The following is a 26,390-nucleotide window of genomic DNA, read 5'->3' on the forward strand; positions in this document are numbered from 1 at the left end:
GTTCACATAGCCACATCGAACTACACAAAAATTTAAGAAGTGTAGTATAGCTGTACGATCCTTGTGGGCTACCACTGATGAAGAGCCCAATATTTCTGACCATATTCATTCCAGCCAGGAATGAGTCTGACTAGATTGTTGTGTGGGATTTTTAGGGATATGGAAAGGGGGGGTGGGGATCAATGGTCATCTGCTATGGGTAGGGGATGATATTAGGGAAAATCTGGAAGAGAGTGAAATGAGAACAGTCATGGTGCATGAGGAACATGAACAGAAGTGGAAGAGAAAGCTGCTACATCTATTCCTCCGTTGAAACCTCCAAATGTTGAAAATCCCATTAGTAGAGACCTTTGTCCTAAATTTCATTCTATTCTCTCTGCATGTGGTTTTATTTTATTTTTTTTTTGCTTTTTTTTTTTTTTTTTTTTGCATGTGGTTTTAAATACCATCGGTAGGTCTTTGATTGCCGCAAGTGTATCTCAAGCTCAGACCTGAGAGCCAGACTCTCACAGCAACTCTTTATCTTCCAGATGCCTAAGAGGCATCCCAAACTAGGTGCCGTTGGAGACTGGTTAGTTGTGTGTCCCCCCCTCCCCGCCCGCCCAATCCTCTTCACCGCACCTCGAACACCCAGCTAAGCATTTCCCAGCTTCCCACGCAGCTCGATGAAGCCGTAGAACCTGGCAGATCGAAAGGTAGAAAGGGCTTAGATTTGTGAATAAAGGTAGCCACTGAATACCCGTGTCGAACTGTTTTGTGAACAAGAAAAATATACTGTGGTCAGCCATTCCTATTTTATTTGTCCAGCAGCGGTTAGCCTACCCAAGTGACAGATGTCCAACACTGAACTTGATTCTCCTACCCAAATTCCTTCCCCCACCAGTCTCTGCTAGCTTGGTAATTCATGCCTTTTTCTGCTGTGTTGCTCAGAACAGAAGCCTTGATTTCTTTCTTGCTTACCCACAGTCAGTCCACAGGCAAGGGCTCTTGGTTCTCTCTGTATTATTCCAGTTTTGCTAAAACAACAAATGAACCCAAACTCGCAGTGACTCACAATAAGTATTCATGCCTCACACACAAGTCTGAAGGCTGGTTGTGGCTGAGCTAGGCTTTGCTCACCTTGGTTGAATTCGGCCCCGTCTGGCGCCGGGCTGCAAAGCAGGTTTGGCTCTGCCAAGCCCTGTGCCTCATTCCAGGACTCAGTAAAGAAGCAATGGTTTCCGGAAACATGCTTTCTTCATGGTGGGAAGGGCAGAAGCACAAGAAGAGAGGACACGCCTCACCGAAATCTCAGTCGTGATCTGTGATTACCTCTCTTGGATCGATAGTTCCCCCCTATTAGAATGTAAGTTCTATTAGTGCCTGGCCTCTAGTAAAGTGGTTCTATGTTTATCAAATTAATGTTAAGTGAGAGCATTCTGGAAAAGTAGTATGAAGCTAGACTGCTAAGGATCCTGAAGTGCCACGTTTGAGAGTCTGGACTTCATCCTAAAGGCATTAGTCAGCCATCAAAGAGATCTGCTTTGAGAAAGGTAACTATGACGGTAGCTGGGGGATGAATTTTAAGAGAAACCAGTTCAAAGGTTACTGTAATAGTCCAGATCAGAGGACGCTTAAGGCCTAAGCCAAGGCAGAGGGACCAGTGGGGAGACTGCTTTGAGGTGCCAGCAACAAGAATCAGTAATAAAGGGGCAGCCCGGGTGGCTCAGCAGGTTAGCTCCTGCCTTCAGCCCAGGGAGTGATCCCGGAGTCCTGGGATCGAGCCCCCCGTCGGGCTCCCTGCATGGAGCCTGCTTCTCCCTCTGCCTGTGTCTCTGCCTCTCTCTCTGTGTGTCTCTGATGAATAAATAAATGGATCTTTAAAAAAAAATCAGTAATAATGACATTTATTAGGTGTCTACAGAAAGTCCAGACTCTGTGCCATCTTCCTAACAGGCAAGCAAAATAGGCATCCGTGTACCACTTCTGCATCTACGAGGGCAAGGCAAGTTGCAGAGAACTTATACAAGCTCCCCTGGAATCACAAAGCTAAATAAATGGCTATTCTGGGAATCTATCCGATTCCCAAGCCTAAGGAATGAAGCCACGTTTCTAGCTAAGGTATATCACTTTGATGGTGTCCTTTGTTGAAATGCATGAAGCTCTGACGGGAAAGATAGTGAATGTGGCTTTGGATGCCCCATGAGAAGCCTGTCATAAGAGTAAATGAGACAGACAGAAATGGCCTCTGGCTTACTTGCTGGGAAGGCTGGGGGGAGTGGGGGGAGCTCAGGGTCTGTGCCAGGCTACAGATACAGGCTTCATGAAAAAGGGCGGGAACCCAGGGAGTCCCAGATGACTAGGCAACCGGAAGCGGTCACTTGCACCTTCTCGGGACATTCTCTTCCCTCCCTTTTTGTTCAGTCCACACGCCTGTTTGTAATCTTTGGTTCTGCTGGTAGAGTCGGGTTGAGCCAGCTCCACCTCCTTCTCCCCCCACCAGGGCCTCGCCTGTAATGAAATTTTTAAAAGGTCCTGCCTGAGGGGTGACATGCTTGCCTGGGGTCCAGAGGTAACTAGGCCAGGGGCCCAAATTAGTGCTTCTGGTTCTTCCATCATCTCCTTTTACCACCTTAGGCTGCCTCTTCCTACAGAACAGTCATCCATGTCTTATTGGGTTCCAGCTGCTTTAAGGAAAATACCCTAAGCGAGGGGGCTTAAGCAGGAAACTTATTTTTCTAAGTTCTGGAAGCTGAGAAGGTCAAGATTGAGATGTCAACAGAGGCTCAGCGGTTTAGCACCTGCCTTCGGCCCAGGGCATGATCCTGGAGCCCCGGGATCGAATCCTGCGTCGGGCTCCCTGTATGGAGCCTGCTTCTCCCTCTGCCTGTGTCTCTCATGAATAAATAAAATTTAAAAATCTTTAAAAAAAAAAAAAAAGATGCCAACAGATTCAGTGTCTAAGGAGAGCCTGCCCCTGGGTCACAGACTGAAGTCTTTTCTGCACTGTCCTCATACAGAAGGGCTTAGGAGCTCTCTAGGGGTTTTTTTTTTTTTTTTTGTATTTATGAGAGTCACAGAGAGAGAGAGAGAGAGAGAGAGAGGGGCAGAGACACAGGCAGAGGGAGAAGCAGGCTTCATGCAGGGAGCCCGACGTGGGATTTGATCCCGGGTCTCCAGGATCGCCCCCTGGGCCAAAGGCAGGCGCCAAACCGCTGCGCCACCCAGGGATCCCTCTCTAGGGTTTTTTATAAGGGCATCAACCCCATTCATGAAGACCCCCCCCCCCCCCATGGCCTAATCACCTCCCAGAGGCCCCGCTTCCAAGTACCCTCACATTAGGACTGGGTTTCAACACCAGAGATTGGGAGGACAGAGTCTACACCAGCAAGGGGGAAATCTTTTGGGATCCCCAGGAGGCTCAGCAGTTTAGCACCTGCCTTCCGCCCAGGGCGTGACCCCAGGGTCCCAGGGTCGAGTCCCACCTCAGGCTCCCTGCATGGGGCCTGCTTCTCCCTCTGCCTGTGTGTCTCATGAATAAATCAATGAAGATCTTTAAATATAATAATAATAATAATAATAATAATAATAATAGGGTGAAATTCTTCCCTTCAGTGTTGCATCAAAACAAGCCCTTTATACTCAACCTGCCGGAAACTTAGAACAAGAGCCCTTCTAGAGCCTAAGCGGAAGCTGAGAGCCGGAGAATGAAAACTACTGCAACCCCGAGGAAGCTCTTAGGCGCGGCACATGTACTTCCACCAGGGCAACACAGAGGAGAAAGAAAGAAAGAAAGAAAAATAGATAGGTAAACAGATAAAGATAAACAGATAAATGAATAAGTAGATAAATAGGTGAGTAAATAAATAAATATAGATAAGTAGATAGATACATAAATAGATAAATGGATAAATAGATAAATGAATAAAAAAGTAAACAGGTAAGTAAATATATAAAGATAGATAAAGATACATAAATAGGTAAATAAACGGATAGATATATATAAATGGATAGATAAGTAGATAGATACATAGATGGATATATAGATACATAGATAAACAGATAAGTAGAGATACATAAACATAAATCGGTAAGTAAATAGATGAATAGATAAGTAAATAGATAAATAGATAATAAATAAACAAACACCCCCCCCCAACCCGGCGTGAAGCCTCCCGACCGAAGGCTGCAGGCTGCGCACGCCGCCCCGCCCCCCCGCCCCCCCCCCCCGACCCCGGGGCTGCAGGCCGCGGGCGGGGCGAGGGCGCGCTCCCGAAGGTCCCCGGGGCGGAGCCTCCACCGGAAGCACCGCGAGGCGGGCCCAGACGAGCCGGCCGGGGGACCCCGGGCGAGGGTAGGTGCGGCCGCCCCTCCCGGCCCCCGGCTCCCGGCGGCGTCGGCGGTGATGCCTAGTAGCTGGGGAGGCGCACGGACCCAGCACCCCGACGTCCTCCGGCTCGGCGAGCGCTGCACCCCGAGGCACGAGGGGCCTCCGGCGCCCCACGCCCGCAGCGCGAGGCTCTAGCTCTTCCGCCGACTCGCCGGGCGCACTGCGCATGCGCCTAGGAGCGAGCTACGGTGGCTCTGCTGGGGACAAATTACTGACGCGCTACAGTTCTGCAAACCCGATCCAAAAAAAAAAAAAAAAGAAAAAGTAGGAACTGACTGGGACAATTCAGGAAGGCGGCCACTGAGGCGTCTGCAGAAGGGGACTGACACACAGACTTGGGAGTAGGGAGGGGTAAGCCCTGAGGTGGATGGAAACTCAGCGTCGGCGGCCTAATCACCACGCAGAGGCTGGACGCCCCAGCCGTGGGGGCGTGGCCTCGCGGGGCCGGGGGCGGGGCTTGGCGCAGGCCCCGCCCCCGCCCTGCCGGAGGCCCAGGGCGCGGCACCCTCGCTTCGCTGCATAGTTGCGGTCTGCACCAGCCGAGCGGAGGTGACCCAGGTGAGTCCCCGCACCTGCGGGCCGCGGGAGCGCCGGCTCTCGGGGCACTTCTGCTGCAGCGCGAGGCACCGCCCGTACCTCTGCCGTCCCGCGCGGATTAGGGACGCGCTCCCTTTCCCCCGGCTGCTGTGTACGCTTCTGTCCACCTCTCCATCCCCTTTGACCTCCACCTGCCCTGCATCCTCCCGTGATGGGGTGGGTTTGGGGCGTTGAAGTGGGGCCCACCCGGCTATCGGTAACTCAGGGGAGACTCTCAAGGTCAACTCTGTAGTGCCCTCCTTTGCTCTCCTCGTCTCCCCGGGCTGCGCAGACCCGGCGCTCCTGGCCTGCGCCTCCCCGAGCCCGCCTGACCTTGCCCAGTGCAGCTCCGGTGCAGAAGATGGGCGGGAGGGACCCCTAACTCTGGGAAATGAACAAGGGGCAGTGGAAGGGGAGGTGGGTGGGGGGCTGGGGCGACTGGGTGATGGGCACTGAGGGGGGCACTTGGGATGAGCGCTGGGGGTTATGCTATATGTTGGCAAATTGAACAACAATTAAAAAAAATTTAAAAAAAAAAAAAGTGGGCGGGCGGGACACTGCAGGCCCGAACCGCAGCAAGTGCCCCGGGAGCCCTGCGCCTGCGGCGGGTGTGGACGTGTTGCTAGGGACCCGCCGGGAGAACCTCAGGGAATTGGGGTTGTTTTCCTCCTGCCTCGTAGGAACGTGTGCCCGTTTGTACTGGAAACCCCTGGCGTGGGTCTTTAACTACCGCTGCGCGAGAGCAGGAGGCTCTTGATGCTGCACACATGGGCTTTGGACTTGAGAAAACTTCCCCCCCTTATCTGTGTCCGTGCAGGGAGCCCTGGGCCGCTGCAGTGGGGCGGCTGCAGGGCGGTGGTAGCAGCGGCAGGAGACTCCTTGGTGAGTCATTCCCCTAAGTGGTGGCTTCTGCTCTTGCTGACTTTCCTTTCTGGCCTCCAGTTTATGAGCTACTTTGTAGCTTAAGGGACAAGTGACTGTGGAACAGGAAGCTGGGACCAGAGGGGTGGGGTAGGAGAGGAGTGACGGAGCAGGGGCAGCAATCCCTTAACTGGAGAAAGGGAGTCCAAAGGAAGGACACTTGCTGCTGTGCCCACGGATGACCCTTTGCAGGTGCTGTGGGCCTAGGCCTGGGCGGGTGCAATTGCTGCAGATTTGAGATCCCTCTGTGCGTGGGAGCTGCAGCAAGGGCTTGTCTTGGGAAATCTGTCCATCACGGAGAGCCTGCAGTTTGTGGGAAGCACCCAAGGTTACCAGGTCAGAGTTACAAGACTTTATGTGTTAGTCCCATGACTTCAGTAATGAAGAGCATAGAATCCTACTCCGGGGATCAAGAATGTTTATTCTCACAGGAGTTAAATTTAACCCAGTTAAATAAAACTAGCATCTAAAATCCAAACAAATACTTTTACCCCTGGGAAGGCATTTCTGTTAAGCTTCCATCCTGACACAATGTTACAAAAATAGAAAACTTTGTCAAGCAATTTTTTTCCCCCTGAACTGATGTTACTATATATAAAACAAATATACTAGAAAGATAACTGTGGCCTGCTATAGAAAGTTCCTTAGATTAAGAAGCAAAACTGGAGAAGGACAGTTCCCCCCCAACCCCCAATATAGACTTCTGCTGTTGGCCTAGAGTCCTGAAGAGACACAGTCATGAAAGGTTAAATTTCCGAACCGGGAGGACAGCAAAGTGAGTGAACGTGCAGTAATGAAGCGCTTTAGCCCATTACCCAGAGATGTGTTGAAAAGCCCCTGGAGCAATCTGGAATGAAGTGGATGACAAATCATGCTGTCAAAATGCAATTTAGTGCCTGCTGCGCCGTTAGCTCTATTTAAACCTATTGCTCCCTATTTAATATTTAATATGTAAATATTCTGAATATAGATTCAGAATATATTTGTTGCCCGGTATTTGTAAGTGATGGTTGTTTCAAAAAATCTATCAAATGCTACAGTTTACACAGATGAATTCACTAACACTACTTAGAAGTGTACCATTCTCCTGAAAAAGAACCCAATAGTCAGTGGCTAGGAAATGACCATGTAAACGAGAATTCTTGTTTCCCTCACTGTCTCTTATGGTGCCTGTCTGCCTACCTACCTGTCTTTCCAAGGAGAAAAACATCAATGAGTAGACAGGAAAATTGCATTACCTTCTTCTTCTTCTTCTTCTTCTTCTTCTTCTTCTTCTTCTTCTTCTTCTTCTTCTTCTTCTTCTTCTTCTTCTTCTTCTTCTTCTTCTTTTTTTGCATTACCTTCTAAGCGACATTTGGAAATACCTTTAAGGATTTCATCATTTGGGATTTTAAGTCTCCCTCTTTGCCCTCTGAGTTCTTGCCAGAGTTGGCCTCTTCATTAGCTGGAACTCGGGTTCTAATACTTTGGTGCCTTAGTTCACTTTTTTTTTTTTTAAGATTGTATTTAGGGGATCCCTGGGTGGCTCAGTGGTTTAGCACCTGCCTTCAGCCCAGGGCATGATCCTGGAGTCCCGGGATCGAGTCCCACATCAGGCATGGAGAAGCATGGAGCCTGCTTCTCCCTCTGCCTGTGTCTCTCATGAATAAATAAAATCTTAAAAAAAAAAAAAAAAGATTTTATTTATTTATTTATGAGAGGCAGAGACACAGGCAGAGGGAGAAGCAGGCTCCCTGCAGAAAGCGTGATGTGGGATTCGATCCCAGGACCCCAGGATCATGATCTGAGCCAAAGGCAACTGCTCAACCACTGAGCCACCCAGCTGCCCCCACCCCCTCACCCCTTTTTTAGTAAGTGGTATTTTATTTCTCCAGCCAAAGCAATGTGGATGAATGATTTTGGCACAGCTTCATTCTAAGTACAGACTGGCACAAAGAGTTAGATTCCCCGTTTCGGGCAGGAACCAGCAGCCCCGGTAGTTCCTCCATCCACAGTGTCTGGTACCCTGGTGAGGACTCAGCAGCTGCTAAGAATTAACTACAGCCTGCCCACATTGCTTGTGATGGAAAATGCAAGTGGTGTCCCTGTGACTCATTTGAGATTTTTGTTTTCCTCTTGTGGAAGTCTGGGCTTATTTCCCTGTGACCTTCAGGAACTGCACAATGCCCATTAAGGTACAGGGTCTGCGGAAATCACAATATGACAAGAAGTATGGGTTTCTTTGCTCCTTGCAAGCCTGTACACCTAAAGATTGGAGGAAACTTTTCCTTCCCAGAATCTCTCCTCTTGTCATACGGCTGTGCTGACACCCATTAAAAGAAATTTAAAAATAAGTTTCTTTTTTGGACCTCATCCAAGTTTTCTTTTTTTTTTTTCTTCCAATTAGAAAGTTCTCAGGCTTTAATCAGTCACAGACTGGGAGTTAATTATTAGCTCTCTATCCCTGTTAATATATTTTATGCTCAGGAGAGAGTTTGGGGAGATAGAGAAATTCCAAAAGAGATCAGGTGTGGTCAGAGTTGCTCTGCAATCTCGTTAAGAGGTAGTAGAGGCAAGGGTTTGAAAACACAGAGTCTGGAGCCAGGCTGTCTGGCTGTGAGTGCAGGCTTCCTCTGTGATGGCTGTGTGACGTTGGACAGATTACTTAACTCTGATGCTTCCTTTCCTCATCTGCACAATACAAGTAATATTATTTCATAGGGATGCTATGAGCAGTTAATATTGGTGGGCCACCCAGAACAGTGTTTGATATATAGTAAATAATATAGGCTAATAATAGGTATTATTAATAACAACTGATTTCTCCTAACCAGTCTTTTTCTGGTCTATATGACTACTCATACCCTTCTAGTCCATACCCTTCAGACGCACTGGTGTCCTTTCTCTTCCTTACGCGAGCAAAGCCCTTTCCTGGCTCCTGTGCACTTGATGTTTTCTCTCTATGTCCTCTCCCGCCCATCACACGGTGTCCTTCAGAGCCTTCCTCTCAATCCGTTCCTGTCCCGTTTCATGGTCCTCCTGTGTTGTCTCTCTCCATGTCACGTGTCTCCTGGAGGGTCAGGACCTTCTATCCCAGTCTGGATCGCCATCGCAGCCCTGCACACCCCGCCACCCCTGTGTGGTGTCCTGAGTGTGGTGGGGGATAAAACAGGGAGGCAACCATTCCTGGAAGCAATACTGAAGGGGATGGTAGGTGTGGGCTTCAGGCAAGCACTCCACTTAGGTAAACTGTCTGTCCTACATTGACTGTGTCAGGTCAGCTGCATTTCATGCACTGTCAGGAGATTTTTATTTTCTTCTGTGTCCCATCGCTTCTCCCCATTCTTTCTCTTGCCCCCCTGAAGTGGGTGCCTTCAGACCACAGGAAATGCCCCGTGGCCTGCCACTGGGATCACATCTCCTGGGAGGTTCTGCTCCAGATGGCCCAGCATGGCCCAGGACGTCTAGGTGAGGTGCCAACCCATCAAGGAACTCTCACCCCATAGAGCCTTCTGTATCAAGAATCTGGGAAAGTTTGGCATCACACCAGCAGGGGAACCTAGGATTTGTTCTCTTGTTCCAATCTATTCGTAGATTCTTGAGGAGCTGAATTACCAGTTTTTTCCAGGGGAGACTCCGTTCCATTCAGGCGTGTGTGTCTAGTGCCTTTTCACACAGAAGTCAGACTCCGGAGAAGACAAGAGCTGGTAATTTGCTTATGTGACCTTACCAGGGATTACTGTGTCCATGCCGGCTCGGCCCACTGAAGCAGAACTATTGTGAACCTGGGCTTCATGCTGACCCCCTCCTTTCCAGCTCCCAGCCAGTGAAGTTAGGTATTTATTGATTTCAGTATTGATGGTTCACCAACGTGTTGGAATTAAAACAATATGGGAAATTTGCCTTTTTTTTTTTTTTTTTTTTTTTTTGAGAGTGAGAGCATGAGCAGGAGGGGCAGAGGGAATCTATAAAGTTCAATATGTTTGGAATAGAATTCGAAATTCTATTAATTTTGAATAGAAAATTCAAAATTTTCCCTTAAAGAGACAGCTCTCCCACCTTTTTTTTTTTTTTTTTAAGATTTTATTTATTTATTCATGAGAGAGAGGGGCGGCGGGGGGCAGACAGACATAGGCAGAGACAGGCAGAGGGAGAAGCAGGCTCCATGCAGGAAGCCCAATGTGGGACTCGATCCCGGGACTCCAGGATCATGCCTTGGGCTGAAGGCGGCACTAAACTGCTGAGCCATCCAGGGATCCCCTGATCTCCCACCCTTCTAACTGTCAGTGTCCACTTCCCAAGTGTCCTGCGAGGAACATTGGTGAGGAATCAAAGAATATGAGGTTCTGGGGAAGTACCATTCTCTGACCTGCTTGCTGTTTGCCTCACTGAGTTAATGATTAAGTGCTGGATAAATAATTGTGTGCCTGTTGAGCTAACTTGTTTTTAGCCCTTGGAGAAACATCTATCAAATGTGCAATGCAACGGTGAGGAGTGGTCATTTTTCTCACCTGGGTTATGATTCTTTCTTTTAAATGTCTTGGCCCCTTTTTAAAAAATCCAGCTGTCATGTGAAACTTTGGCACTCAGGCAGATCCCATTACCTGTTTCGTGTAGAAGTGGCCAGAAGTGGCATTTTCAAAATGTAGGGTGGACGCAAAGAAATCCTGTGATTCTTTCTTTTCCCCCGTCATGGAAGCAGGGAATTACTTTGGTGTGGCTTCCATCCACATTCTTAAATTTCTCCATTGAGCTCTCCATGGGTTCATGAGGGTCAACCGCTCTGGCTGAAATGATGTTGAGATGGTTCATTTGTAGAAACAGAGGCAGAAGTAAGGCTGGGCAGTTGCCCTGAGGTGCTTTAAGCAGGCTGAGTAGACACCCAGCACAACCTCAGAGTTTTCTCTCTCTCTCTTTTTTTTTTTCCAACCTCACAGTTTTCTGAACCACCTTGCACGTTGGGAAGTCCATTTGGGACCATCAGACCAGCCCTTTAAGTGACTGCCCTTGTGTTAGTCTCATGAACATGTAAAAGAAGGGACCATGTAAAAGGAAGATTGGATGAATGACAGAGGGAGCCAAATAAGAATTTTAAGAAAACACTGGGAAATGGCTCCAAGTCAGTGTGTGAGTGAGTGCTTGCCCACTGTCCCACTCCTGGGTGTATAAAGAAAAAAAAAAGACACTGCTGAGAAATTGCAGGACAATTTAGGGAGAACGATCTTGCAGATGGAAGTAGGGGGTGACCACTGTCCACGCTGGCTTTTGTCTGCTTGTTTGAGGGCAAAGAGAGAGCTGAAGGGTGAAATCCGTGTTCTCCCTTTAAAAAATCCAATTGATTTCACTTAGTAAAAGATAAGTTGATGTGACTTTGTGATTCAGAAGTAATAATTTGAGGCAAGTGCCCAAATCTATAAAGCTTGCCTCTTGCTCCATTTGTGCAATGTTGATTGTGCACTGGGGAGTTTCTTTTGGCAGCCAAGAGAGACGTGAGTACATAGTGAAGGAGAGCTTCATCCCCGGAGTGTTCTGGTGAATGTGGTTCAGGAAGTGTTCTGGGTCGTCCTTGAAACTGAAGGAACCCCTGCCCCAGAGAGAAGCAGGAACTGGAGGGAAGGTTGAGCAAAGCGTGGTGATGTTTCCAGAGAATCTGCCAGTAAAATTCCTCGAGGGGACTACTTCAGGCAGATGTCAGAATGCAAATTTGTGTTGCTCACTCAGGCACTCGAATGGGGCATGTCTTCTCATGGAAGCCCAGGCTTGATCACTTCTCAAGGGAGACCTGGCCTTGGGGCTTTCTTAAAATCCACTGGGTGTCTACTCACTGGCTGCAGAGACCTCGAGGCCCCACTGTCCTCTAATCTCCCCCTGGAAACCCACCTCGACCTGCGCTTTTCCCCTTCCCCACCTGCTTCAAAATACTGCTCCTCGTTTTCTTTCCTCGCCCTGACACATCCTCAAAAAATCATTTTCAGCTATTTAATACTTTGATAAGTACAAAAGTTACAGGCAGAAATATTGCCGTTTTAAAATATTCTAGAAATAATTTGGTGGGTTTTTTAAAAGATTTTTTATTTATTCATGAGAGACAGAGAGAGAGGGACAGGGACAGAAGCAGGCTCCATGCAGGGAGCCGGACATGGGACTCGATCCTGGGACTCCAAAATCATGCCCTGGGCCGAAGGTAGGGTCTGAACCACTGAGCCACCCAGGGATCCCTAATTTGGTTTTCTAAAGTATTCTCAAGAAAGGCATCTATGGGGGCACCTGGGTGGCTCAGCGGTTGAGCCTCCGCCTTTGGCTCAGGTCATGATCCTGGGGTCCTGGGATCGAGTCCCACATCGGGCTCCCTGCATGGAGCCTGCTTCTCCATCTGCCTGTGTCTCTGCCTCTCTCTGAGTCTCTCATGAGTTAATAAGTAAAATCTTTTTTTTTAAAAAAAAACAACAACAAAGAAAGAAATTAGGGCAGCCCGGATGGCTCAGCGATTTAGCGCTGCCTTCAGCCCAGGGCCTGATCCTGAAGTCCCAGGATTGAGTCCCACATCAGGCTCCCTGCGTGGAGCCTGCTTCTCTCTCTGCCTGTGTCTCTGCCTCTCTCTCTCTCTCTCTGTGTCTAAATGAATAAATAAATAAAATCTTTATAAAAAAAAAAAGAAATTCAATTGAAGAAAATAAAATCTAGTTTCTTTTAAGGCCTTCACTTTCATATACTTTCAACCGAACTATTCTGACTCCTCTCAAGACGGCCAGGAAACTGAAAGGATCCACACCTGCCACTGCTAATAAGGGAGAAGAGAACAGAAACCCTTCCGTCCTATTTCTGCCTTTCCCCAACATGTTCACTTTCATTTTGTAGGGTAAGTGTGCACCCAGTTTCTGATCCCTGCTGTGACGGGGGAAATCTGGAATTGGGTGTGTGTTTACTCGTTTGCCTGTTTCCCCCAGTAGAACACGGGCCTGGTGAGGGCAGGGACCAAAGTGTGAGCTCTTCATCTCCAGCTCAGGGCCCTGTGAGCGGTATACAGTAGGCACTCAGGAACCTTGGATGAGCAAGTGAGTGCACGCGCCCACGCGGGGATGAGCAAGCATCTCTGGCTGCAGTGTGGGCTTCAGGGACTGCAGTTGGCAGATGTCCCTGGTCAGCATCGGAAACCTGCTTCCTCCTGAATATTCCTGCTTTATCATGGCTGGCTCAGAGCTCGGAAAAAGAAGTGAAATATATATGGTTCTCGATTCTGTTTGCTGTTTGAAAATAGAGTTCTAAATTATACGTTCTTTAAGGGAAATTATCATTGATTCAAACATGCGCTTTTATAATTGAATCAGGGCAGAGACAGTTGACGTAAACACACACATAATAGAGCCCGGGTAGCTCAGCGGTTTAGCGCTGCTTTCAACCCAGGGCCTGGTCCTGGAGACCCAGGATCGAGTCCCACGTCAGGCTCCCTGCATGGAGCCTGCTTCTCCCTCTGCCTGTGTCTCTGCCTCTCTCTCTCATGAATAAATAAATAAAATCTTAAAAAAAAAAAAAGAATCTGGTGCGGAACATTTGCTGAGTGCCCACCGCGTGTCAGGCATCATGCTGAGCCCTCGAGACAGCGTCCCCGTATCTTCCTCACGACAATGACAAGCGCAGAGGTGGGCGGGTACCACCAGAGTCTCTATTTAACACATAAGGAAGCCGAGGTTGCTAAAACAGGTGGAGAAATCTTCCCAAGGACACGCAGCTAGGAGGTGTGAGAAGTGGGTGCTGAGCTTGGTTTCATTCCAGAACTTTATCCCGAGCTGCCAAGAGCACAGGGCAGGTGAGTGACAGGATGCAGGCTGGAAGTGAGTCACCTGTGGCTGTTGGTTCCATCGCGATATATTGACTGTTCCTCTGAGTTCTCAATTCCTGTCAGGCCACTTCTGTAGTTTATTTATTTATTTATTTATTTTTTTGGTGTGTATCTGCTCATTTTTAAAATTACAGAAAGTACAAAGGAAAGTCTGTAATTCACCCATCTAGAAGTGATTATGCTGATGGTTTTATTTTTTTTACTTTTATTTTTTTTAAGATTTTATTTTTTAAAAATTTATTTATTTATTTATTTGTTTGTTTGTTTATTTATTTATTTATTCATGAGAAACACAGAGAGAGGCAGAGACACAGGCAGAGGGAGAAGCAGGCTCCATGCAGGGAGCCCGACGTGGGACTCGATCCTGGGACTCCAGGATCACGCCTGGGCTGAAGGCAGATGCTGAACCGCTGAGCCACCCAGGCGTCCCTATGCTGATGGTTTTAATATTTTTTATTTTTTCTATTATGGAGAAAATTGAGATTATATTGAGATTATACAGTATATACGCCTTTTGAGGGTTTTTTTTTTAAACCTCTCATGCTGTATGTTAAGCCTTTTTCAACACCTTTAGTTGTGTGCACACCATTTTTAATGGTCATACTACAATATTCTGTTTTACAGGTGTACTATTTAATTTGTCCTCTTTGCTTGGCCATGGTGCCATTTCTGTCGTCGCTGTTATACATAGTGCTCAAGTGAACATCTATGAACCACATCTGTCTGAGCCTCTGATTATAACCTCTAGCTTAGCTTCCCAGTGGAATTAATGAACCAAAAGGTATGAACGATGTGAAGAATATTAACCATCGTTAGGCTGTTCTCCAGACGGTTCCATCTTATACTTACCCACCACCATGTCATAGTGCACACTAAGTACGTTTAAATAGGTACCTAATGGGCAGCCCCCGTGGCTCAGCGGTTTGGCGCCACCTTCAGTCCAGGGCGTGATCACGGAGACCCAGGATCAAGTCCCAGGTCGGGCTCCCTGCATGGAGCCTGCTTCTCCCTCTCCCTCTGCCTGTGTCTCTGCCTCTCTCTCTGTGTCTCTCATGAATAAATAAATTAAAAAAAAATAGGTACCTAAGTACATTTCTATGTATACAAATTAGAACTTCTCGTGTACACAGCGGGAGCGTGACCCACCTCGAACACAGTGTGATGATGGCCGTTGTGCAGCTAAGCGGGTTGGTTACAAAAGACTCTACACCTGCTTTGGAAGTTGAGCTGCAAAGGGACTGTTAGACCACATGCCGTGAGTCTGGTGCCACCACAGACACCAAAGTCTGGGGCAGAGATCCCCACCCAAGACCACCTTATCTCCTTAAGTCAATAAAAGGGTTGCTGGTGACACAGAGCCCGTATGTAATCAGCAAAATGCGGTGTGCTAAGCCAGAGAGGTGATGCAGCCTGTGGCCTGGTGGCTCTCCGCTGGCTCCAGGGCCGGGACAGCCTCGGGCTGCGGCCTCTGTCACCTGTGCTGCTCCCCTGCCCCCCGAACCAGTGAGCTCACCTGCACCCGAGCCCACCAAGGCCGACCTTTAAGGGGTGGGAACATCTGTGTCTTTGCCTTGGATTCCTCAGAGAAGGACTCAGCAAATGATAGGGTTTTTTTCGGCCTCAAGTTTTTATATATATGGTTTTGTTTTAAGATTTTATTTATTTACTCATGAGAGACACAGAGAGAGAGAGAGAGAGGCAGAGACACAGGCAGAGGGTGAAGCAGGCTCCATGCAGAGAGCCCGATGCGGGACTCGATCCCAGGACCCTGGGGTCACACCCTGAGCCAAAGGCAGACGCTCAACCGCTGAGCCACCCAGGGGTCCAGTAGGTGTTAAGAATGTGGAGTTCAATTGATTCTCTCTTTTTTTTTTTTTTTAAGATTTCATTTATTCATGAGAGACAGAGAGAGGCAGAGACACAGGCAGAGGGAGAAGCAGGCCCCATGCAGGGAACCCGATGCAGGGCTTGATCCTGGGTCTCCAGGATCACGCCCCGGGCTCAACTGCTGAGCCCCCTGGGCGTCCCAAGCTGATTCTGTCCCGAAGGGACAAGCCATAACCATTTTCCTGTCCCTATTGGATTTATGTGTTCAGCAGCCATGGTGACAGAGCTTTCTTCTGTGTTCTGACCTCCTCTTTCTTTGCTTCAAAGGGTTCTGGAGACACTTTTGAGGGGAACAAAAGGGAACTTAAATCGCCCAGGCACCTACTTTAAGCTGGGCGCCGTGGCAGGTGACAAGCATTGTGTCAGTTGGCGGTGTCATTCCTGAAAGCCACCTGGAGCCGCGGCTTGTCTGTTTATTCCGCAGGTGTCTATAGGGCCCACTGTGTGCTTGGCATGGAGGATGCCAGACAACGCGGTCTCCCCAGCCGCCCTAAGTGGCTGCCGTGGCTGGTTCAGTACCGATCATACCAGTTGGTGTCTGGAGCGGGACTCCTCATTTGGTGGGAGGGCGAGGGGATGTCAAGGAGTGCTGTCTGCCCATCCTGTAGGAGGCAGGGCTTTGCTTTTGTGCCTTTGCAGGTGCCTCCAGGGCTCCTGCGGGGAGTGGTTCAGGGAAAGTAGACCCTTTCCTCCCATCTGAGCACACAGCTAGCTACACGGTCTTTTGCAAACCACCCACTGTGGCATTGGCCTCTGGGTCCCCCACTGTATATTCTCTGCCCTTCAAAGGTACTTGTTCCTGGCTCTGCTTGCCTGTACCCAGATCCCTTTTCCCTCATACCCATCATGGTAGCAAAGTGGGAAGAGGGTAACTTTCACTAGAGTGTGCATGTCTAACAGCTTTAACCTCCCAGATTGCATGTACACTCTGGAAGAGGAGCTCAGTAGTAAGTATTGATTTCAGGTTATAAATTTTTGAGCAGTCGCCTAAGTGTGGCTCATTGCCTGCAACAGAAACATCTACTCAAAATGCCTGTCGTGCCTCTCAGCTTCCACCCCAAGCCCTTACAAACCAGAAAAACCAAGGGCCGTGACTGAGTCATGAAATTCTAACGTTTTGCCTGTGGCTGGGTTTTCGGGGCAGACCTAAAACCTGCTCTGGTCTTAGTTCTGCCCTCATTTACCTGAGCCTCCATTCCCGTTTCTGTGTAGTGAAGCTAAAGAGATTTTTGTGAGGGTTAAAAGTGCCACACAAACACAGGGTGACCCCCTGCTGCCGGGGAGCCTGGCATCCTGTCCAGAGGCTAGGATCTGGAAATGCACTCTCAACCTAGGACTCTCGACTTGCAAACTTTGACCTGAGCCAAGTGTGCTTCATTTACTGTCCTTAAGCAGGTGGCTTCTGACAGAGTGAGTGACAGCTTCATTTTAAATGACCTGTTTGGCAGAACTTTGTTGAGCACCAAGGACATCAGATAGGTTGGAATGCTCAGTCATTTCTATTCTCAAAGAGGTGTTCAGAATTCACCCTATATTTCCGTTTTAATAACTACTACCTCCCCGAGCTGATTTTCTAAATTTTGGAAGCAACTAAATTCTAGGAGGGAATGAGGGTAGGGAAGTGTGGAGGGCAGCCAAAGACCACCTGCTTTCTGCGGCCGTACCCAACGACAGGGAGACGGTGGCCAGGAGGCCAGTCCTGCACCGAGTCATGGCCACAGCCCTTTGCAGTGTGTCCCCCAACCCAGGTGCCGCTCAAGGTGAAGACTGTAGGAGGGGAAACTGGTGAGAATTATTGTGGATCCTGAGAAAGGGTGTGGGGGGAGGGAGGACAGACTCTAGGACTTCAGCCCTAAATGTCATCTTTGAGACCTAAGGGAAACGTCCTTTTAAAGAACTCAGCGGCCTTCTGACCCCAAACTGCACACCGAGAAAGGTGCTGTGACCCTGACACTGGTGCCGGCTCTCAATCTCCAAGTGGGATTAAAATGGGGACCTTGGGGGGCAGCCGGGTGGCTCAGTGGTTTAGCGCCACCTTCAGTCCAGGGCGTGATCCTGGAGACCCAGGATCAAATCCCAGGTTGGGCTCCCTGCATGGAACCTGCTTCTCCCTCTGCCTGTGTCTCTGTCTCTCTCTCTCTCTCATAAATAAATAAAATATTTTTTAAAAAAGGGGGGGAGAGGGGGACCTTGGAACCAAACTGGAATCTAAATTGGAATCCCAGCTCTGGTGCCTTCTATTTTCGACCCTGGGAACATGCCATAACCTCTGGGTCCTTTTCGGAAATGGGGATATTCTATCTTGCTGGGTTGTTGGCTAGGGCGACTAGAAATGCTTTGGGGCGGGATCTCCGGGTGGCTCAGTGGTTGAGCGTCTGCCTTTGGCCCAGGGCGTGATCCTGGAGTCCTGGGATCGAGTCCCATGTTGGGCTCCCTGCGTGGAACCTGCTTCTCCCTCTGCCTGTGTCTCTGCCTCTCTTTCTGTCTCTCTCATGATAAATAAATAAAACCTTAAAAAAAAGAAAAAGAAAAGAAATGCTCCCAGGCCCACAGGACAGGTCGCAGTGAGCGGTTAGCAGGGCTGGAAACTGCAAACCCCACGCGGGAGCTGCTGGCCGGTGGGTGGGCAGGAAGGCTCCCGGGAAGCGCCGGGGCTCTCTGTCCTGCCTGCCTCACCTGCCTGCTGCCCTGAGCTCAGGGAGGTGGAGGGGCAGCTCAGCTTTACCTGGGCATTATGAGGGCTTCCCCGCACCTGCGAACTTCTCTTCTCCTGATGGCCAGTCTGTTTCTTCTCTTTTCTTTCCTTCTGGGGCAGAACAGTAGCTAAAAGAGCTGAAATTGCAGAACACGGAAAAATGCCGACAATTAGCCTTTTCTCCGTCTTAGGGTGAAATGTTTCAGGTATACAGCAAAGTTGGAAGAATTATATATAGGGACCGTCCCTAAAGCCACCACCTAGTTCCCATGATTGGCGTGTATCGTCATTTCTTGATGCATTTCAGAGTAAGTGGCAGGCACTGGACATGTCCACGGGGGGGCGGGGGGGCTTTGAGCTGAAGACTTGATGAGCAGCTTGGCTCCCCCGAGCCGGGTCTCCTGGCAGCGTGACAGGCTCAGAGCCACGCTCTTCTTTCAGAGCGCTAGCACTGGGTCTCCTACCTGCGGTACGTGTGCTGCTAAACCAGTATGTGCCCCGGGATCAAGGGGCGTCCCACGATCCCTGCCCTCGGTGTCCCCCGTGCCACAGACACACAGAGAACTTGGAAGCATTGTTTACTTACTGTTTCGTACTCTGCTTCCCTCTCCCTCCCTCCCTCCCTTTCGCCCTGCCTACCTCTCTCCTCTCTGTCTGTCTCTTTTAATACATCCTTTAGGATTTTGCCACATTAAACCTTTTTCTGAAAGTGGTTTGGAAGCAGCCGTGTCCTACAGCAATGCCTACTGCACTGGTGCAGCCACGTCTTGCCAACATCATGTTCATCAGGAGAGAACGTGATGTCTCGCACACCTTTCTCTGTGTACATTGCGTGATTAAATAACGGTTTGATTCTGTTGTCTGATGCATGGTAATATCTGCAGTTGCCTCTTAGAAACATCATGTTTACTCCCACCTTTTTGATCTGTGGGTATACCTTTTTTTTTTTAAATTAATTTATTTTATTCAGAGAGAGAGGGAGAGAGAGGCAGAGACACAGGCAGAGGGAGAAGCAGGCTCCATGCAGGAAGCCTGATGCGGGACTAGATCCCGGGTCCCCAGGATCACAGCCCGGGCTGCAGGCGGCGCTAAACTGCTGCGCCACCGGGGCTGCCCGGGTATACCTTTTTAAAAAGATTTTATGTATTTGAGGGACAGAGTGAGCGGGCAAGAGAGAGCACAAGCCAAGGGAGAGGGAGAGGGGGAAGCAGACTCACCGCTGAGTAGGGAGCCTAATGTGGGGCTGGATCCCAGGACCCCAGGATCATGACCTGAGCTGAAGGCAGATGCTTCACCCCTGGAGCCACCCGGCTCCCCTGCAGGTATAGCTTTGCAGGTAATGAAGCGCTGTACCTCCATGCTCCAGGCCTCCTACCCTGGGTCCCTCCAGTGCGGGGTGGTACCCTAATGTCTTCTTCCTTCCACAGAGCCAGCATGGCTGTCCTCTCGAAGGAATATGGTTTCGTGGTTCTAACCGGTGCTGCTAGCTTCATAATGGTAGCTCATCTAGCCATCAACGTTTCCAAGGCCCGAAAGAAGTACAAAGTGGAGGTGAGTGGAAACCTAGAGGGGTTGGGGCAAGACCTTGTTCTCAGTGGTGGAAGGAGAGGTGAGGCTAGGGATCAGCACTGCAGTCTGAGAACTGCACCTCCTGGAAATGCTGCTCCTTCCCAGCATGAAGAAGGCAGGAAACCGGGGAGGGTGGGGGCACTGTTGGGGAGCAGTCTCCACCGTGTTTTCACCTGGTCTCTTCTGTAGAAGGACCAGCTGTGCTGGGGCAAGGACAGTATGGCTTTTGGCCAGAGCTCTGTGCCCAGGAGAGTGTTATTTTCTAAAGAGGGTTAAATAAGCAGGCCTACATCAAACCAAAAAGCTTCTGTACAGCAAAGGAAGCTGCCAACAAAATGAAAGGCTTCAACCAGTGAATGGGAAGAAATATTTGCAAATGATATAATAATGATAAGGGGTTCATTTCCAAAATATATAATTCACGCAACTCAAAAAAACCCCAAACAACCCAATTACAAAAATGGGCAGAGGACCTGAACAGCTATTTTTCTAAAGACTACGTACAAATGGCCAACAGGTGCTCAGCATCACTCATCATCAGGGAAATGCAAATCAAAACCGTGATGAGCTATCATCTCACACCTGTTGGGGAATGGCTGTCATCAAAAAGACAAGAAATAACCAAAGCTGGCAAAGATGGGGAGAAAAGGGAACACGCTGTTGGCGGGAATGTGAATTGGTGTGGCCCCTATGGAAAACAGTGGAGGATCCTCAAAAAATTAAAAATAGAACTACTGTAGGCTCCAGCAATTCCACTTCTGGGTATTTATCCAAAGAAAAGGAAAACACTAGCTCCAAACGACATGTGCACCCCCGTGGTCATTGCAGCACTATTTACTGTAGTCAAGACATGGAAGTAACTTAAGTGTCCGTCAGTGGATAAAGACGGGGAGGTGTGTATACAGAATGGAATATTACTCAGCCAGAAAAAAGAACGAAATCTTGCAACAACATTGCTGGACCTTGAAGGCAAGTGCTAAGTGAAATCGGTCAGACAGAGAAAGCTAACATTGTATGACCTCACGTATATGTAGGATCGAAAAAATGAAAAGTCTACAGGGTACAGCATGGCAGCTATAATTAACTCTATACTACATATTTGAAAGTTGCTAAGAGAGCAAATCTTAAATGATCTCAAAAGATAAATAATCTCCAGCTATGGTAACAAGACTTACTGTGGCGATCATTCCACGATATATGCATATATCAGATCGTTACGTGATACACCTGAAAGTAATATAATGTATGTCAATCATACTTGGAGTTTTAAGAATAAGTAATAAAGTGAACTAAATAAAGAGGGTTAAATGGCAAGTCTTTCCGAATGTGCCACTTTAAAAATGATGTCTTAAGGTCATTTTCCGTTTCCCAAATAGAGGAGAAATGTGTGGTGCTGAGGTTAGCCTGGGCTTAGACGTCAGATATAAGAAGGAGGTCTATTAAATGCTTCCTTTGGTTCCAATTGATCTAAAAAGGGATGATTACTGAGGTTGTCCCTGGTGAGCAAATTTAAATGCCCATTTCTGTTTAGCACCTTATCATGAGACTCTGACCAGAGCTTCTTTGAAAGTTTTCATATTGATTTTTTTTTTTTAACGGATCCATCCATTAAAATTCTCTCTTCTGTTCCCCCATCAAGGAAAATCTTAAAAGGTTGTGAGATCTGATAACTCTTGGCAAGGGGCTCTTTACCTGTGGGGTCTTTGTGATGCATCGGAAATCCAGCAGTGATGGCACAGTGTCAAGGGCACCGAGTCTGGCGTAAGCTGCCTTCATCCCTTGTGCAACTATTGCACAGACTTGCCCGCTCTTAGGACTGCTTAGGTCTAGAAATGCGCTGATTCTGCTTCTCAGAGTTGAGACCCTTGTCGCTGCAAGTATTTAAGCAGAGAGTGATCATCTGTCTGTCAAAGGGATGGGAGGAGATGCTGGAGGATAGGTTATCTTTTATTTTTTTATTTTTATTTTTATTTTTTTTAAATTTTTTTTTTAATTTTTATTCATTTATGATAGTCACACAGAGAGAGAGAGAGAGAGAGAGAGAGGCAGAGACACAGGCAGAGGGAGAAGCAGGCTCCATGCACCGGGAGCCCGACGTGGGATTCGATCCCGGGTCTCCAGGATCGCGCCCTGGGCCAAAGACAGGCGCTAAACCGCTGCGCCACCCAGGGATCCCTAGGTTATCTTTTAGATTGGCTGTAAATCAACACTGAATGCTATTCTTGACCTTTGATCCTCAGTATCCCACCATGTACAGCACGGACCCCGAAAACGGGCACCTGTTCAACTGCATTCAGCGCGCCCACCAGAACACGTGAGTGTCAGCCCTGCGGGGCTCCGGGGAGGGCCTCAGGGTGCAAGCTCTCGGCCCCGGCCCCTCGGCCATTGATCGGCCCTGTTTGCCGAATAGCAGGTGTGGTGATGATCATGGGCACCTCATTAAAAGGGTCGTAAAAAAAAAATAGGTGTGTGAACAGATCGATCACTCAGAGTTGTTAGGATAGTGGGGTTCTGGAAAAATCTTTTTTTTTTTTTTTTAATTGTATTTGTTCATTCATGAGAGACATGGAGAGAGAGAGAGGCAGAGACACAGGCAGAGGGAGAAGCAGGCTCCATGCAGGGAGCCCGACGCGGAACTCGATCCTGGGTCTCCAGGGTCATGCTGTGGGCTGAAGGCAGCACCAAACTGCTGAGCCACCTGGGCTGCCCTGGAAAAAATCTTTTCAAAGATGTCTTTCAAGTTGCGTGGCCCTCCTACCGCATTTGCAAGGTGTCCTAGCTAAGCTGACCTAGAATCGCCCAGCCCCGGGCAGGGAGCAGGCGTGAGCCCCAGAAGGAAATCCGGGGTTTGCCTCTGCCGTCCTCACCAGCATGTTGGGGCTGTGGTCTCCCGCTCAGTGTGTTCTGAGTTACCTTTAATCCAACGCGGGGAAAAGATGGTGGATCCTGCTAGTTGGGGGGGGGGCATCTCTCCCCTCTCAGTATTTAGTTTTACTCTCAAGTGTCTAACTCGGCCATGGCTCTGCAGTTTTACATAGACTGGGGACACTTTTTTTTTTTTTTAAGATTTTATTTATTTATTCATGAGAGACACAGGTAGAGAGAGGGGCAGAGACACAGGCAGAGGGAGAAGCAGGCTCCCTGCAGGGAGCTCGATGCAGGACTTGATTCCAGGACTCCAGGATCACGCCCTGGGCTGAAGGCAGGTGCCAAACCACTGAGCCACCCAGGGATCCCCATTTTTTGTTTTTTTTTTTTTTGTTTGTTTGTTTTTTGTTTTAAAAGTTCTCTGTCTATTCCAGGTTGGAAGTGTATCCTCCGTTCTTATTTTTCCTAGCGGTTGGAGGTGTTTACCACCCGGTAAGTTTTTCCAAGGGGGTTTTCATCTGGATTTAGCTCGCTGAGCTACTGGGGAGGAAAGCGGGGAATGGACATTGAATGAACATCTTCAATGTCCGTTTAAAAGAATTTCATTCGGGGGCACCTGAGTGGTTCAGTCAGTGAAGCACCTGCTTTTGGCTCAGGTCATGATCCCGGGGTCCTGGGATCGAGCCCCACCTCGGGCTCCTGGCTCAGCGGGGAGCCTGCTTCTCCCTCTCCTTCTGCTGCTCCCCCTGCTTGTGCTTTCTCTCTTGCTACCTCTCTCTCTCTCTCTCTCTGAAATAAAGTCTTAAAAATATAATAGTTTTATTCAGTTACTGTTACAAAGTTCTTTAAAGTAGGTAGGACCTTCCCCATGTTTTACAGATAAGGAGAAGCCTCTCGGACACTATGCAACTGTCTCGAGCACACAGCGACACACAAAGTTAGAAGTATCAGAACTTGAACCCAGGTCTCTCTGATCCTGGAGGGTCTGTGTCCCTAATTTTCAGGTGCCACACTCAAACACTGACAGATCACCTGAAGTTACGATGGTGAACAAACCGAGCCAAGACACCTGGTTTGCTTTTAGCTGTGGGGTCACAGACAAAAAGCAGTAAGTCCAGATGGCGCTGCGTGCCACGGAGGAGAGGAGAGCAGGGCAGGTGGAAAGGGAATCTTGGAACAGGACAGAGCTGTGAGTGGGGTGGTCGGGGGAGGACTGTGCGTGCTGCTCAGGTGACAGGCAAAAGTTACAGAAGGTGAGGGAGCACGTCTTCCGGGCAACGGGCGAGGGCAAGGCCCCGACTGGTCAGCAGGAGGCGGGGGCAGGTCACAGGGCCCAATAGACAACCACAGACCTCGTGGGCGGGAGACATGGTCTGCACGGTACCTTGAACCTCAGGAAAGCCAGTTTATTGGAGCCAGGTTAGGTGCCGGTTGGGTCTCACCATGGACACAGGCCAGTGTCCCCTTAACTGAGCTCTGAGCCAAGTGCTGGGACTTCTCCTTTCTGGTTCTCAGCCTTACACGAGCCTCTGGTCCACACCCAAAGGGCCTTGGGTTTCTTTATAAGCCGCCAGAGTGGCACGTCTTTGGTTCCTGACCTGAAGTTCTGTTTTTTCAAAGAAACATCTGCTAATGTCTTCGAGATGATACTTCTTTCTGGGGCCTCTGAGGGGCCCCCAACCTAGCAGGTGGCTAGACGAGCTGGTCTAAAGAGCTTAGCTGGTCTTTCTAGTTAGGCATCACCACATGTCCATCCCGTCTGCTTTCCTGTGCCTCTTCCCTGGACCCTGTTCCTCATGCTCCATTCTTCCGAATACTCTAGAACTAGTCTGAGGACAAGCACCGATGTCAAGTCCTAGGTCGGTGGTAACCGTGTAGCATGACAGCCAGGCTCAGTCTGGCAGGGGCCAGGTTGCAGAGGGTGACTTATGGGCCTGGGGCTTCACACACCTGATAGTTGACTTTACCCAAAATCAACTAAACAAACAAAAAAACCCTAAAGTACTCGCCTTACCCCCCATGATGCCACTGATAAATTGCAGAGGTGCTTGGAGACGGTGGCATGCGATGCTTCACGTGCCCACACGGCCTCCCGTCCTCTCCTGCCTCCTTTGGACTCAGCGGGTCCCCCCAGGGTGGTGCTCAAGTAGGACTTTCTGTGTAAGTTTTACTCTTTCTACTCAAGGGTGTCGGGAAGGGGAAGACATCCCCCTCCAAGACCGCGTATTCTGGGGGGACAGCATGACACCCTCTGCCTACTTCTTCTAGCGGCAGCACTCGGGTCCTGCCCTGGGGTCAGTTCTCTCCTGGGGCTCACCCTTCGGCCCCCGGGCCTGTCTCTCCCTGTCCTGTGCTCCTGGACAAGGAGTTCCCCAGGGCAAGCCAGGAGCTTCCTTCCATCCCGTCCTCTCCCCATCCACGAGCAGTTCACAGAAGAATCACACCTCTTTGATTTTCCTGCGACACACGACATACCTCTGCCCCAACTGTGGTGGGGGAGCATTTTACCAAGTCCCTGGATGTTTTGGTAAAACGTGGTGTCACCAGCCCTGGATGTTAAGCCCTGTTGGTTTAATGCCAGTACTAATGCAGCCCTTTTCTTTTAGCGTATAGCTTCTGGCCTAGGCTTGGCCTGGATTGTTGGACGAGTTCTTTACGCCTATGGTTATTACACAGGAGGTAAGTACCTATTGACGTCTGCCAAGGAAGCAAATTTAAAACCCTGTGCTGCTCTATTTTTCTTGTTAGCAGGGCTTTGAGAAAAGGGGAAGTACCTTGATATTGAGGTGAAGGGTCTGGTATCTCCCTTCTTTTTACTAACCTTTGAAGAGCAACAAAACTTATTTTTGCTGAACATTTTGTATGTGTCAGTCGCTGCTCTAAGACCTTGGTGTAAGCTAGGTAACCAGATAGCAATCCTAGGATGCAGACAGTACATCCTGTTCTATAGCTAGGAAACTGAGGCTCGGAGCTACTAGTGTACACTGCTAAGCCGGGATTTAAAGCCAGGCAGCCTGACTCCGGAGCCCCTGCTCCTGACTCGCTGCTATCGGTGGTGTCCTTGGGAGAGAAGGGGGAGAGAGACTCTTTGAGCTGTACTTCCCTCTTGAAAGCAGGGGAACACTCCCAAAGATCCTGGAGCAAAGCTGCTCTCATTATTATCCCATAATTCTTTTAAGGTCCAAATAATACCGCTGCGACACCTTTCTTTGCACACAGTATCTGACATGCTGACAGCTTTAGGCCAAACGTTGGTTGACCTCGGCCAACCAGATGGTCCTTTGTGCAACCCCAGACGCCTCGACAGAAGGCTTGTGGATGTTGACAGCTCTGTGCTCCCGACACCTCTAGTCACCCCTGCTCCTTCTCCTGTTTCAGAGCCCAGCAAGCGGAGTCGGGGAGCCCTGGGCTCCTTAGCCCTCATCGGCCTGATGGGTACTACGGTGTTCTCTGCCTTCCAGCATCTTGGTTGGGTTAAAACTGGCTTGGGCGGTGGATCCAAATGCTGCCATTGAAGAATGACAAGATGTTTAAAAACTCATTCATTTTGAGTGACTTACTTTTATTTTCAGTTATGTTTTTTTTTTTTTCTAAATATAATAAAAACTTACCTGGCATTAGCCTCATACCTAACCCTGACTTGGTCACTGATTTCTCTTTTGAGTCTTTGTCAAAAAGAAGTAGCC

General features: G+C 49.0%; 1 protein-coding gene across 1 annotated transcript; it reads left to right on the forward strand.

Annotated features, from left to right (window-relative positions):
* Positions 1-4,772: 4,772 nt before the first annotated feature.
* On the forward strand, positions 4,773-26,337 carry MGST3 (microsomal glutathione S-transferase 3). The gene is made up of 6 exons (XM_041722894.1): positions 4,773-4,927; positions 19,695-19,818; positions 22,077-22,150; positions 23,139-23,196; positions 25,311-25,383; positions 26,083-26,337. The coding sequence occupies exons 2-6, from the start codon at positions 19,702-19,704 to the stop codon at positions 26,217-26,219; spliced, it is 459 nt and encodes a 152-aa protein (XP_041578828.1). The 5' UTR covers positions 4,773-4,927; positions 19,695-19,701; the 3' UTR covers positions 26,220-26,337.
* The last annotated feature ends 53 nt before the right edge of the window (positions 26,338-26,390 follow it).

The sequence above is a fragment of the Vulpes lagopus genome, chromosome 11, assembly GCF_018345385.1.
Source record: "Vulpes lagopus strain Blue_001 chromosome 11, ASM1834538v1, whole genome shotgun sequence".
Classification (NCBI taxonomy): Eukaryota; Metazoa; Chordata; class Mammalia; order Carnivora; family Canidae; genus Vulpes; species Vulpes lagopus.

What these genes read in the sequence shown, in the direction of transcription:
- MGST3 (XM_041722894.1), top strand. Translation starts at nt 19,702, where the DNA reads ATGGCTGTCCTCTCGAAGGAATATGGTTTCGTGGTTCTAACCGGTGCT. An exon ending in GAAAGAAGTACAAAGTGGAG is followed by an intron (nt 19,819 to 22,076) that starts GTGAGTGGAAAC and finishes TTTGATCCTCAG; the next exon opens with TATCCCACCATGTACAGCAC. An exon ending in TTGGAGGTGTTTACCACCCG is followed by an intron (nt 23,197 to 25,310) that starts GTAAGTTTTTCC and finishes CTTTTCTTTTAG; the next exon opens with CGTATAGCTTCTGGCCTAGG.